Raw genomic sequence first — 15,052 nt, forward strand, 5'->3', positions numbered from 1 at the left:
TAATAATTTGGACTTGAAAATAGCCTTTTTAGATCTTGGGCTACATATGAAAGTTGTAGGCCTGTGTCTTACCTTTCCATCCATATAAAGTAGACCTAAATCTGCGATTTATAGCTCTAGATATGACCCAATTACCGTATAGTGTTCCGGTTTGGACTGCACTAACATCTCTTCTCTAAGTTTGGCCATCTCTTTGTCCTTTCAATTTCAGTTCTTAAACTCATCAATCAATCTTTTCATTTATGTGATAGGCTTGCATTTAAAATGAATGTTTACCACAAATTAAAGGTATCTTGTATTATTAGCTATGTTATTATAAAACATGCTTTAGTTAAGGAATTATTGATACTTCAAATGCAAAATGATGATATAAAACCTTGATAAAAATACACTTTTAAGTACTAATCATATTACCATTATCAATTAGAACGGTAATGGTCCTTCCTTGACAAGAATATTTAATCATGATTGTTATAGCTATCTACCAATTCATTTAACGACAATCCATATTCTTCGATTTTATCATCCTCGACTATTATTCCATTATTGTATCCTCTAACTCTATCTATAAATTTCCTCATTTTTCTTTTCTACTCTTTTTATCATATATAATCTCTCATCTTACATCAATGTCTCAATATATACTTATTTTTATATTTAAAACAATGTCCCAACTTTTTTCTTTGCTCATGTAAGGTTTTAGGCTATTGTTTTAAACTATATAACATGTTTGTTTGTTTTTTTAATGATTAAAAGGTTTATAGTAAGAATCATTTGTTATTTTTCCCAAACCATATGAATAGTTGGTTCATGGTATGAATTTGTTATTACTGACCAACACATTATTATATTTTTCTTTCTATTTAGCTTAATCAAAAAGCCTGTATCACATTATGGGTTTAAGAATCTTAAGGATAGACTTAATGTCATCTTTCAGTCCATTTATAAAATTAGAAATATAGTAAGATTCTAACAGTGATGAATTTAAAACATTCATCAAAGATTTAAGTTCTTTAAATAATTCAACATACTCCTCAACATATTTATCTTGCACTAACATATTGAATTATTCTATCTCATAATCTCTACTACTAAATCTTATACAAATAACTTTGTTAATTTCTTTTTAATTTTTCAAATCATCTCTACCTATTAAAAACCCTTCATACCATATTTTTTCCCTTCCTTCTATGTATAAAAAATCTATCTCCACCCATTAATGTATTGGAGTAAAGTGCATATTAAAGAACTTGTTATTATCCAACCCCTTGCATTATCCCTCTAAAAATAGATAAATTGATCTTTAGTAATACTTTTGTAGAAATCATAACTCCCTGTGGCTTCTCTATAATTGCATCCTCTATAATTACGAATCACCCTATTAGGATTTGAATTGATTTTTTTTCTCTATTGTTTGATTAGCTGTAAATAACTTAATATGATCATCAATGCTCCTAGTTGTATATTGATTTATTTATTTTTTCTGTTTTTCTCCAACCATTATTTTTTATTATCAACTATTAAATCTTGAAGTTCTTAAATAATGTTTTGTATTTGTTCATCAAGCCTTTTGTTATGCTTTTCAAAACTTTCACCTTGTTATTCTATATCAATATTTATTGCTAAACAATAAAAAATGCTTATAATAGTCAAGCATCATGCTTTGATACCAATTCCTTAAGGTTCCCTCACATATCAATATATAGATTGAAGAAAAAAGTATAGAATATAAGAAAAGGAAACATAGGTGGAGAAATAAAAATAGGTAGATTGATCTTTAGTAATATTTTTGTAGAAATCATAACTCCTTGTGGCTTCTCTATAATTACATCCTCTATAATTATGAATCACCCTATCAGGATTTGAATTGATTTTTTTTTTTTTATTGTTTGATTAGCTGTAAATAACTTAATATGATCATCAATGCTCCTAGTTGTATATTGATTGATTTATTTTTTTTGTTTTTCTCCGACCATTATTTTTTATTATCAACTATTAAATCTTGAAGTTTTTAAATAATGTTTTGTATTTGTTCATCAAGCCTTTTATTATGCTTTTCAAAACTTTCACCTTGTTATTCTATATCAATATTTATTGTTAAACAATAAAAAATGCTTATAATAGCCAAGGATCATGCTTTGATACCAATCCCTTAAGGTTCCCCTCACATATCAATATATAGATCGAAGAAAAAAGTATACAATATAAGAAAAGGAAACATAGGTGGAGAAGATGTATTCTAAAAACTCATATCTTTATTTTTTGCCTTACACATTTCTATTATAATGCTATTTTATACAATGACTTCCTTTCATCTGATTATTAATCATTTAACTAATAACCTGTTAATTAACTTCTAACTAATTGTTAATAGGTAACTAAATTTCCACGTATCAATTTTTTATAAATTAACTCTAATTGTTGCTGGTATAAAGCATTGATATTCTACCTCCTTCATTCTTTTCCTAAAAGCTTACTATTGATTACTTCTAAGGCTATTCAATTAGCTTTTGGAACAAATTAAAAGATTTCAATTGTAAAGGCAAAATAGTTTTCTTACTTTTTTTCTCTTTTTTCATTTGTTTTATCCATGTTTCATTAAAAAAATAACTAGCATTTATTTAAAAGAATTACATATTAAGAAATCAATAGACTCAAATCTATCTTTGTTTGATATTTATATTTTTTTTTTGAAGGAATTAACTGGGGGGAAGGGGGAGGGGGTTAGGTAACCAAATAATATTTTCACATAGTAATATTTATCCTCCAATCACCCTTCTATGGTAACTATTACCTTCGAAACAATGTTGATGATGTTATTGGTGGTGGTAGTTATTATGCGTGTATTTAAAAAAATAAAAAAAATAATTAAAATATACATAATTTCTTTAATTATCTTTGAAGAGTGCGTGTATTTAAAAAAAAAAATAATTAAAACATACATAATTTCTTTAATTATCTTTGAAGAATATTTATTGATAACTTAATTATACATGTACTAAAAGGAAATGATTTTTTATAGTAGAAATGACTAATTGTAAATTTTGTCAATTATTTTACTGTGGCGATGATAAATATCTAATTTTTAGTTTTTCTAGAAAAGAAGTTTTTTTTTTTCTTTATACATGGAATTTTTATCTAAGTTTTTTTATATTTTTTTTCTTTATACATGGAATTTTTATCACTATTTTTTTATCTTTATTTTCTTGTGATATTTATTTATTTTTTCTTTACACATTTTTTGGATAAAAATATTATTTTTTATTCTTTACCCTTGAACTATTTATAACATTTTTTTTGTTCTTATCTTTATTTTTTTATAATTTATTTTTTAGTTTTTTTCTTTACACTTTTCATTAGAGAAATAATTATATAAAGATTAAGGAAATGATATTTCAATATTGCAATTTAATATTGTTTTTTTTTTCTATCATGTTAAAAATTCGTTTAAGATCTTATATATTTTTATTAATATATATAATTTTTATTTTAAAAATTCATTTAAAATCTTATATGTTTTTATTAACGTATATAATTTTTATTATATTTTATTACATGTAAATATTTTTTTTATTAACAATTATTTTTTTTATCCAATGTCAAAAAAACAAATTATAACATCTAAATATTAATTATTTTAAGTTATTTTTTTTTAAAAAAAAAAACTCTACTCACAGCTAAGCAAGTCGAATAGAATTTTTGATTTACAAGATGTTAACTGAAGCCAGTCAAAAGTCTAGAAGACGCAAACCTCAGTGAACAACATACGCTATTTTCACCTACAAAACAACATGCGAAATACATGTGGTAAAATTGGACTGAGTTGAACTCAGTTACCTTCTAGATGAGCCAACAAGGCCATTGCCACTCGACCTCACCGATTTGTAACGAACGCTGAGTTTCAATATTATTTTAATATATTAAAGTAATTAATTAAAAAAAAGAAAAACTTTATCTTAACTCAAGTCACAAAAGATTACCACAATCTGAATCTTTCCTGCTTCCGAAAAGCGTAGCTTCCTCCATCCATCGGCTATCAACAGCTCCCTAATTTCGTCCCATGGACCCACCTCCTTTTGCATCCAAATGGCCCTGTCCCATCCAATAATGACATGGAAACAGCATCATCCCACGTGGTGGGTGACGTGCGTTACACGTGTCACGTCCTGATTGGCAGGATGGACCACGGAACCCATGTGGGCTCCACGTCTGGTAGGCCAGCCCACCGCCCAAAACCTGAACCTAGACCTAAGAGGCAGACCTTTACAGAATTGTCGAATTCTTTGCCGTTCTGGCCATCCTTTTCGGGGGGATGAAACGACACGCTGGATGCCAGCCATCCCCTGCTGCAAATGCATCTCGATGCAGGAACTTGGTGCCCGCCACCGTACGAAGTTTTCAATCAGGAGTATTATTGACTCGGGCATCTACGAGATAGATAAATTTTGATAAACAAATAAATGCATAATAATAAAATAATTAAGATATGCATTATAAATAATATTGCAATTAAGCTGGTTTCCCTTTTTTGTTTCATTTACAGTGGTACATCCGTAATATTGATTTGATTATATGTAGTTAGAAATAGTGTAGAAAGAAAAGGTTTACTGGGTATTTGTGAATAAAAAATCTTAATGAATTTTTGTAAAATTATTTTTTTATTTTAAATTAAATATTTTAATGTTTAAAAATTATATTTTAATTTTAAATTAAATCTTTTAATGTTCTTAAATTATTGATTTGATTATCTATTTAGAACTGCTGTTGAATTAACTTTTCATCAAGTTTTGAAATTATTTTTATTTTAAATTAAATATTTTAATGTTCTTAAATTATATTAGTATTAAAAATAATTCTTTTATATATTATTTTAATATATATATCTACTGCATATCAATATTTTAATTTTGAATATTGTATTAGGAATAAAAGTTTTCAAGCAAGTTTGGGGGAAAAAAAAAGAAAAGAAAGACCGAAAGACTGTTGACACGTAATCAAGAGCTAGGAAGGTCCTCCAGCTCAGCTAATCGAGTCTTCCTTCACTAATGTCAAAATCCGTGTCTGCTTTCCATCTCGTGGGGTCCACAAGCTTTAGAAACGGTAGGGAGAGAACATCAACTTAAAGTGCCACGTCAGAGTTTTATTCGTTTCTTTTACGTAAATTACAGCCATTGGTTTTGGGCGACCCTTCAACTCCCACAAGGCACAGGCCCATAGGCCGAACTTCTTTTATTAGAAAAAGCTAAAAAAACAAAACAACAACAATAATAATATGGACATAATATAAAGACAATGATGTCTATAGCAGCTTATTGAAAATTTTATATGTTTAAATATTAAAAAAATATATTTCTTTTGACGTCAATTAATCACTTGAGGTGGCTGTGGTTTGATTTTGAGTGCCTGCTCGTGTGATTTTATAAAAATGTCTTTGAATTTCAAGTATTTTTTTAATAGTTTGATATTGATATATAAGGGGATTTCTAAAGAAACATTAAAATAATTTTTAAAATATTCAAATTTATTTTTAAAAGTAATTTCACTACATACAATACGATTAAGTGTTTTAAGGATTTTATACTCTTACGTGTTACGATTCCCATTCATGTTGATTTTAAATGACTATATTAGTAAAGTTCATATAAGTCAAAATATCACTGTCTATTTAGTATTGTATTTTAAAAATATTTTTAAAAAAATTTAAATTTTTTTACTTTAAATTATATTTTTAATGTTTTTAAATTATTTTGATGTATTGATCTCAAAAATAATTTTTTAAAAATAAAAAATATTATTAATATATTTTTCTAAAAAAAAAAAACCTATAACCACATTTTTAAACACACTTTAATATATAGTTTTCATTTTGACTCCTTATATCTATTATTGATGGTCATGAAATATAAAGTATAAGTCTTACTTTACAATTCTTGTTTGGAGTATAAAGATCTAATTAATGTATGTAAGTTATCTAGGGCATGATATATTATATATCAAAAAAGTAAAAAATAAAAATCCTTTCCTGTGAAAACAATTTAAAAAATTATTAAAATATAAATGATTAATTTGATAAAACTTGCTGAACACGATTTTATCATTCAGCACAACTATTTATATAGGACCAACTTGGGTTGATGTGAGACATTAACATGAAGAGCACAAAATACATGTTATTATGGATAATACTATAAGATATAAACTAAATATCTTTATGTAATCTTATCAAACATGTATTTTCTCAAGTCTACATATAAATCAATGGTGCTTCCAAATGCATCGTACGCCCACGGGTGAATCACCGGTCACCACAGGAAACAAAAATTTCAAGAAATAATTGCGAGCTGCATCGTCATATATAATTATGAATAAATCCATGTTAGGAAGACAAAATTCATATAATCATGAAGCTGGGGGGGCGGTGCGACAATATTTACCATAGGGTAAACAGCTTGGCAAGATCGATGCCAAGAAATAAGAATAAAATAGTATTGAAGGACGAATGGCAGGTGGAGGGTGGAAAGCAGGTCACGTACGGGACCGACTGCACTAAGCACACAAGCACACACAACCAAAAGAAGATGATGGCTTGCATGAAGATGACCTCCATTATTTCAGCCTTTTTCCCGATCAAAAGCATACAAGCAACTAGCCATTAAAAATAGGCAAACCCATCTCAAGAAAATCTCCTAGACATCATTGCCAAACATGCTAATCCCCTTTGAATTCAGTGAGGCTGAGTTGTCATATCCCACGATTCCTCAAAGTAGCTCCCTCTCTCAATTGATTGAGCTTGGGGTCGGTTCCTTTAGGGTTCCGAGGCTTATACACGAATTTTTAAAATTATTTAGATTTAAAAAAAAAACAATTGTTAGATAAACATTGAGCTTTGTTTAGATATATTTTCAGAATATTTGATTTTTTTTAACTTTTAATAATTTTTTAAAAATTATGTTGTTGTAAACTATAAATTATATAATTATCCAGATTTTAATGATAATTTACACAAATAACCAATAAAAATAATCTTATAAGTTTTTATTTAAGAGAGATATTGTTATCTCTAAAATATTAACTTTTTATTATGTAATTTATATAGTTCTTTTTTTTAATCTAATAGAGAATCACTATAAAATAAGAGACATGAATTATTATTTATAAAAAATTCTGAAAAACTCTATTAATTATCAAAATATCAATTTGACCCTTGAATAATATAGATATATTAATTTATTATAATTTTAGAAATTAACTCAATCAAGTCCTTACTTGATTTTTTTAGGTTTAGAAATGTAATCCCTATATTAATTACATTCTAGTCCTTAATTTCTAAAATATATTTTATTCAAGTCATACTTAATTAAATCACCTCGGTTTAATTTATAACTAATAGTTTTTAATATGTGTGACTCATTAATTCCTAATATGTTGGTCCAAATATAAATTATAATTATAATTACATAGAATTAAAAAAAGTAAATAATTTAATTTATTATCAATTTAACAATTGATTAATTTGTATTTGAAGATCAGATGCATCGTCTAGCAACGTGTCATGATCTCTCAAATATTGAAAAAATTATTAGTAGTTTAACTTAACCTTTCAGTAACCGGTTTTTCAGTTTAATCAATATCCTTTTATCAATAATATCTCAATTTAATATTAAAGTATAGAGTATGTTTGCCTTGTTAAATCATATTTGTTCTCTATATAATAGTTATTGATCGTTTCAATAAAATTTGAAATTTTTTTCAAATCTCATTCCACCTTGGTGAAGGATTTTTCAGTTAATACTATTTGAGAATAAATAAAATATTTTTTTTCTAATTCATATGGGGTGATGAATTATCTCTTGATCATTCAAATACTTTCATACAGTTCATAATATATCCAATGTATTTTGGTAAATATTTTTCTTTATCACTGTGACACTTCAAGTAACAGTTATCGGCATTTTGGTGAACATTCTTTAATCATCTGTTTATCCAGCAGGTTGTGTCAGTGCAGAGTGCACTTGCAGAGGAAAAAAGTGAACAACCAATCAAGATCGAGACCACCACAGAAGAAGCAGTCGCTGCAGCACCAGAGGCAGTAGCTGAAGAGCCAAAAGAAGTAGAGACACCTGCAGCATCTGAAGAGGCCGTGGCACCAGCCCCCGAGGCCCCAGCTGAAGTTGAGACTAAAGAGGTGGTAGAAGAGACCAAGATTCTTGCAGAAGAGCCAGCAGTGGTGGAGAAAACAGAGGAGGAGACACCTAAGGAAACACCAGAGCCGGCAGTTGAGGAGACAAAGGAGGAGTCTCCAGAGGAAGTACCTGCAGAGCAGGTTGTTGAAGAAGCTAAAGAGGCTACCGAGTCTGGTGAGACACAGGCACCAGAACCAGAAGTTGCAGTCGACGCTCCAAAGGAAGAAGAAGAAGTCAAGGGAGAAGAGAAACCTGTTGAAGCAGTGGAGAAGGTTGAAACAGAAACCCCAGTAGAAAAGACTGAGTAATGAGGTTATGAGAAAAAGGTTTTCAGTCTCTTTCGTGGGTACTTGTGTGTAAGTAGAATCTTGCATGTCTAGCGAGTACGTACGCTGAGTTATTCTAGCGTGGTTTAATAAGGATGTTATGTTAATGGGGTCTCTAGGCATGAAAATATCCCACTTAGATCACAGAAATGTGAACTCACCACATTAGCAGCATTTGATCTTTGGTTTGGGGAAGAAATGCTCGGGGCTTCATTGGGTATGTCATGGATGAAATATGCCATGGGATGTTCTTGATGGTTCCAAGTAGGCTGATGAATTTTATAATGGTTGTGGTATTTTATAAAATAAGTAGCATGTTATGTTTGCTTTGTTTGATAATTGGAGCTCATGCTCTGCTTCTCTGCTTCTGCACTTGGCGACACCATGTTTTCGGGTTTGTAAACTATCAGTCCTGAGAATTTCCCGTATATGTGATGTGCCATCGTCTCCAAATTAAAACCGGTTTGGTTCGCCATTTTCCTAAACTAAAATAGATGGCCTATCATTAATAAGCGAAATTAGTTAGGAGTAGCGAAGAAACCTAGTTAGCTAGGGCTACAAATGAATCGAATTTTCTCGAATGTTACCTCATAGACAGGGTAGCTAGTAGACTGTATGGAAGAAAGTAAAAAAAAATGCCTTAACTAAAGATCTCCAAGGATAAAAAATGAGCTCTCTAGATGAATAATACATCTAGATTGTCTACCAGATTTCAATCTGTACCACTGCCTCTATCAATTTTGGGCTTTCACAACTAATAGCGGGAGGGAATTTGATGGGGTTGCCGGAACTCAAAGCATGCCGGGATTGGTGGATGCTCGGACGAGTGTCTCCTTTCAACAGGAATGGGTGCACTGCTTTTTCTGGTGTGCTGACCTGGTGTACCTTATTTTGATAGACGAACGGCCCTCTTCTTCGATGGACTGACTTCCCATACTTTTTTTTTTGGACAAACCTCACATCTCCGATGAATGGATACCACTACTTGCCAAGATCGATCACATTTTTATTCTCTTTTCTTAACTAGTCGACAACGTATCTCTCTAAATATGTTTACACCCCTAAATCCAAATGCTAGATTCTAGATGCATTACCCATGAAATATGGTTTACTTGCCACTAATGAAGATAAAACATATATTCATTAAATGATTATATATTGTATAAAGCCCACATAATGATATTAGATATGTCTATATACATGGATGACCCTTACCATGTCATTCTTTTCACTCAAAAGTGAACTACCAACCTTATCTTTTAGCAAGTTAATATGGCTCATGGCCATATAAACGTTTATTAATCATAAGATTAAGGGTCCAAAAAAAAAGCTCACATTTCTTTCCTCAATCTCTAATTATCTCTTCCATCTTCTTTGCAACATATACAATACAACCTTAAAAAATTCAGAACTGTCAGTCTTATCTCTAAACAAGTTAGTGTGGCTTATAACTACATAAATATCCATTAGTCATAAGATAAAGGGTCTAAAAAAGGAGCTCACATTCCCTTCTTCAACCTCTAATTATTTCTTGTATTTTCTTTGCAAAACATATAATGCAACCTTAAAAAATTCTTTTCCCCTGCACTAGTGCTAACTTAAATATCAAAAAGTTTACCTGATCAAGTTTTATGAGTCATTTCTTTGCTAATCTTTGTTTAAGGTTGCTCTCCAAAAAATTAGCTCTATATAATATTTAATATTCTCTCCAGGTGGATTTTCATGTGTTGTTTTCCATGAAATTAGCTCTATATAATATTAGCTATGAGATTCTCTTCAAATGACTCTTCATAAGTTGTACATAAATACTCTCCAATCTTAGCACAAACTATAACTTTTCTCGAATATAAAAACCTTTCCCATCTTGTCCAAGTATAAAGACAACTCTTCTCCCAAGTGTGTGGCTACACCGTGCCTAACTATAAAGGCATTACACTATCTAGAACAAAGGATTATCATAACATAATTCTGAAGTTATCCTAGATAAATCCTTAGTTATTTTAGAAAGTATCTTGACTGATCAAATAAGATGGTCAAACAATTTAATTTAATGACATGTATCTTTAGAGGCTTGGTTCATACAAATCATATGTATGATAAAATTATTCTATCTCAAACTAGGTGAACCTCACTTTGAGACAATGAGCAACTGATGGGGTGTGAGGACTCGAAGCATGCTTGAATTGGTAGATGTCCAGAAGTGAGTCCTTCATCAATAAGACAAACCATTTGTCCCCTTTTTTTATAGCCCAACCTTGTGTCCTTTCTTTTATGGAATAACCATAAACCTTGCATTTTTTTTTAGCGGATCGACCTCACCTGATAAACCAAGCAAAGTCAAATTTAGATTTTAGCGTACAATGTTTTACTATCCAGTTTTATGCTATTAAGAACAACTTCCAACTCGACCATTAGATCAAGCTGAAATCTTTATAAGCGTTTCAAGACATGTTTTTCTATATTGAGTTAAAATTTTAGATCAATCTAAGTTTAGAAAGAGATTGTTTAAGAAGGTCAAAGTTACTGGACATATGTTGTCATACATGTCTATTTGGACCTTCGTCTATTATTTGGACAATATCTAGAAATACAAAAGAAAATATTCTTAGATTCTAATTGGGTTGGAAATTAGAAACATATACCCTCCAATGATAATGGTAACCTTGCTAATTCATTTAGAAAAGAGAGAACAATGAGCTTGAAGTTAGGATTAAAATCTGTTAAGTATGTGCTAAAATTGTAGAAACTATGTTTTCTTATGTATTATAGATTCCAGACAATATAAGAATTCCTTAATACTTTTGAAAACATATGTAGCAGCTATTGACCTACTTATTCTATAAAGATTCTATGAGAGACATTTATGGTAATAACTATTATCCATAGTTTGCAAGGATTCCATATCTATTATAAAATGTAGTAAAGAGGCTTAAGATTCTTTTGTTTTTATTTTTCTTATTTTATAAGATTTTCTAGCACATCGAGGAGACTAAGAGGAGGTAATTTAAAAGAGAAAATTTCAACAATTAAAAACAAATTTTCATATCTAATATGGAGTATAAAGTTTTGGCAAAGCCTCAAGGAAAAGCAAATGGGGAGTTTCAGCCATGCATAGAGATTTCAAACAAAAAGAATTTTTTTATGGTGTTTTATTTATTTATTTTAGTGTTGAATATTATTAAATTTGGACTATGTTTTAAACCTCTGACTTGGATTTTTTAGTAATAATAAAAAATTATATTTAATTTGAGAAGAAATAGGCTAATTAGAAAATAAAATAAGAAGATATTGAATATATTGGAAGGAGTTTAAAGATTAAAAAATTCCTTTATATATGTTATTTTAAAAGTAGGTAAAGATAGAATATCGAGTTTAACCAAAAAATAATTAAACTAGACTAGAGGGACATTCCATAATTAATGAGAAAAACTGGTAATATAAATATATTATTGGCTGTTTTGGGATCCATTGATAACAAACCAAAAAATTTAAAGAAATAAAGAGAGAAGTTAGAGAGAAAACCTATAAAAAGGTAATATACTCCGAAAGCCATATCTTTAGCATCCACCTTTGTATTGGGTTACTTTTCAGATATATTATTCTTCTCCCCATCCTCTATAATCTAACTAGATGGATTTCAAAGATCAATTTTTGCTTGAGAGAAATCATAATTGGAACTATTCTATGAAAAAACAACCTCTAAGAAAGTCTTGGTCACTAGTCGTTATCTCTCTCTTCTACCTTTGGATCAAACTTATTTTTTGATATATGTTGTGCCTGAATGTGATCTACATTTGGAACAGTGGAGATTAAAACTAAACGCTTCGGCATGAATTTGTTCATGTTGAATAATAGCTTGCCAAAATTCCAGGTCAATTTGGTTTTATTCTTATACAAAGAAATCTAACTCTTGAATTGCTTTGAATTATAGACATGTGTTGGATCATGTACTTATATATAATTTCACCTTTGGGACGTGCCTAGTTTTGATTTTATTGTAAGTTGGTCCTATTTAAGGTTTCTATCACTATAATAACTCATTGTATTACTCTACCGTAACAACTTGGATATTGTTGCACTTAAGTTATTGTTACTTCACAATTGAATCAAATCCTCTTTTTACCTAAATCACTATTGGGACACATAACACAAATGGTTCCAAGTCTAGTGTTAATGAATTAAATGATAAAATGAAACTTAAATATATATAAATGTGAAATATGTATATATACTAAATTAATAGAAGGTTGTTATTATGAAGATCTAAATATGGATCAAAAGGTTATAATAAAATGATGGTGATGAATTTATCCTGTGTTGATAGGGGATACTACTGCAACTAGACCACAGATAGAAGTAAGAGTAGGGACTTCACGTGCAATAAATAGGTGTCTTAAACCTTAATAATTGTATTTGTATCACCTGAATTTTTATAATTGCAAGCTCTTTAAATATATAATTCATAAATATTAAATGGGAAAAAAAAAGAGGGAGAGAAAATAAAAAAAATATTGATTTGATTAGTTGTCCAAGGTAATTTAGAAGCTAATGATATCAATACAATATAATGATATTAACATTTACTTGGATGAAAATATATAGGTTAAGAACTTGATTAGTCACTCTTGAAAATAGAGGCTAACAATGTCAATGAGATTTCATTGACATTGACAATAAAATTAAAGTGTTGAAAATAAACTTGATTAGTTACCTCAGGTTTGGAAAACTAATGATTGGTATTGACATTTCTTAAACTTGATTAGTCATTTCTGGTATGTGAGACTAATGATATAAAAAAGGATCATTGATATCGATATTTATGTGGACCTAATTAGTTCTTCCAGGTACGAGAGACTAATGATATCAATAAGGTTCATTGGTATCGGTTTGAATATGAAAGGAATTTATAGAAGTGAGCTTGATTAATTATCCACCGAAAATGGGGAAGGCTAATGATGTTAATATGAACAAACTGACATTAACATATACTTGAAAACTTGATTAGTTTTTTATTGAAATGAAAGGTAATTATATCAAGTAGATTGGTAGTAACATACCTCTAATTAACCATAGTCGAGGTAATAGTTAATTATATCTATTTGATATTGATATCGATATTAATCAATTAACTTAGGTTATGAGTGACTAAAGGTATTATGATGTTAATGTAGATAATTGAAGAAAGATGATAAGGGAATCTATTTATATTCATTGATATGATAATTATATATTAATTATTCGATTAGTTGATGTTTTGTATGTTGAACTTTTTAGAATTGACAAAGTCATGCTAGGAGTATAGTTACTTTATCTTTTTGTTCTTATAAACTAGGTATATCATTTTCATTTTGGATTGTTATATGTTTGTTTTAAGCATGTAAACTTTAATCTTTAATTTTTGTTTGTAGATTCATGAAATTAAATTTTCACTTTTACATATGAATGCTAGATTTTATATAAAAACTTAAGCCTTGTAATCAATATGTTATATAATTAATTGGAGGTGTGATGCGGATCATCCTAACACCAAGCATAATCATGCCAACAACCCATTGGAGGTGCCAATTGGGTCAATCACAAGAGCTAGGGCTAAGAAGCTTAAAGAAGCATTGAATGGGCTTGCTCAGAATATATGAAACAAAATGGACCTAGAGAGGCTTGGAACATTTAAGGAGCATGAAGGACAGCCTTTAATTCATTTAGTTCAGGTCCAAGAAGAGCCCAATTCATGTGGAACAAGGGGTTGATGTGTCCGGCCCAATACCAGCCTTGTTAGGCTTGTCTTTTCTAATACTACAAGGATAAAGAGTCAGCAATTTATTCTCCTAACTAAGTAAGGATGTTGGCCAAATCTTATTCCTAAAGAGGGGAGGACTATTTAATGCTTTTCCTCACTTAGGAAGGAAAGTAATTAAATCAGCAACAAAGGAGGAAATTTGCTTTCTTATTTGTCCAAGTTAAACAAGGAATTCCAAGCTAATCAAGGACATCAAAGGGGGCAGCAACACAAATTTTCCAAATCAGATTTTTCCAATTTTGTTTAAGACTTCTTAAGGGTGACAAATCTGATTCTAGCTTATTTAGGATGGTATTTTCGGAGTTTTAGTATTTTTAGTATTTTCTTCTTAGTTTTTGGGTTATTATTACTTATTTGGGTCAATTGTAAGTGGGCTACATATAAGTCCACCTAAGGGAGGTCCATTAGGGTTTCTTTAAGTTCAAATTCAGTATAAATAAAGGCATAACCCAAACATGTAAAGGTGACGCAATTTTCAGATTAATAAAACTTCTTTGCTGCACTTATTGTGTGTTGGTGGGATAATCTCCCTTCCTTGGTTCTCTAAAGAACTGAAAACGACTTATCGAAGAACAACTAGCTTCGTGGCGTCATCCTTATACTTCTCATTCGCGAATCAATATTCGTTGGGTGGGGGTTTCTGTTTTCAATAGTGCTGGTGCCTAGGTACAAGTTATCTTTGTGTCACACTCCTATCAAACCTGATTTACTTGGCTTTCCGGGAATTAGTATCTTTGCGTGTGGGT

General features: G+C 29.8%; 1 protein-coding gene across 1 annotated transcript; it reads left to right on the forward strand.

Moving 5' to 3' along the window:
• Positions 1 to 7,960: 7,960 nt before the first annotated feature.
• Positions 7,961 to 8,838, forward strand: LOC105107167 (fruit protein pKIWI501-like; the record flags this gene model as incomplete). The annotated part of the gene is made up of 1 exon (XM_011000996.1): positions 7,961 to 8,838. A coding segment is annotated over one exon (531 nt), but the record flags the coding sequence as incomplete, so codon positions are not given.
• Between the last annotated feature and the right edge of the window lie 6,214 nt (positions 8,839 to 15,052).

Source organism: Populus euphratica, unplaced genomic scaffold (genome assembly GCF_000495115.2).
Source record: "Populus euphratica unplaced genomic scaffold, PopEup_1.0 scaffold414.1, whole genome shotgun sequence".
NCBI lineage: Eukaryota > Viridiplantae > Streptophyta > Magnoliopsida > Malpighiales > Salicaceae > Populus > Populus euphratica.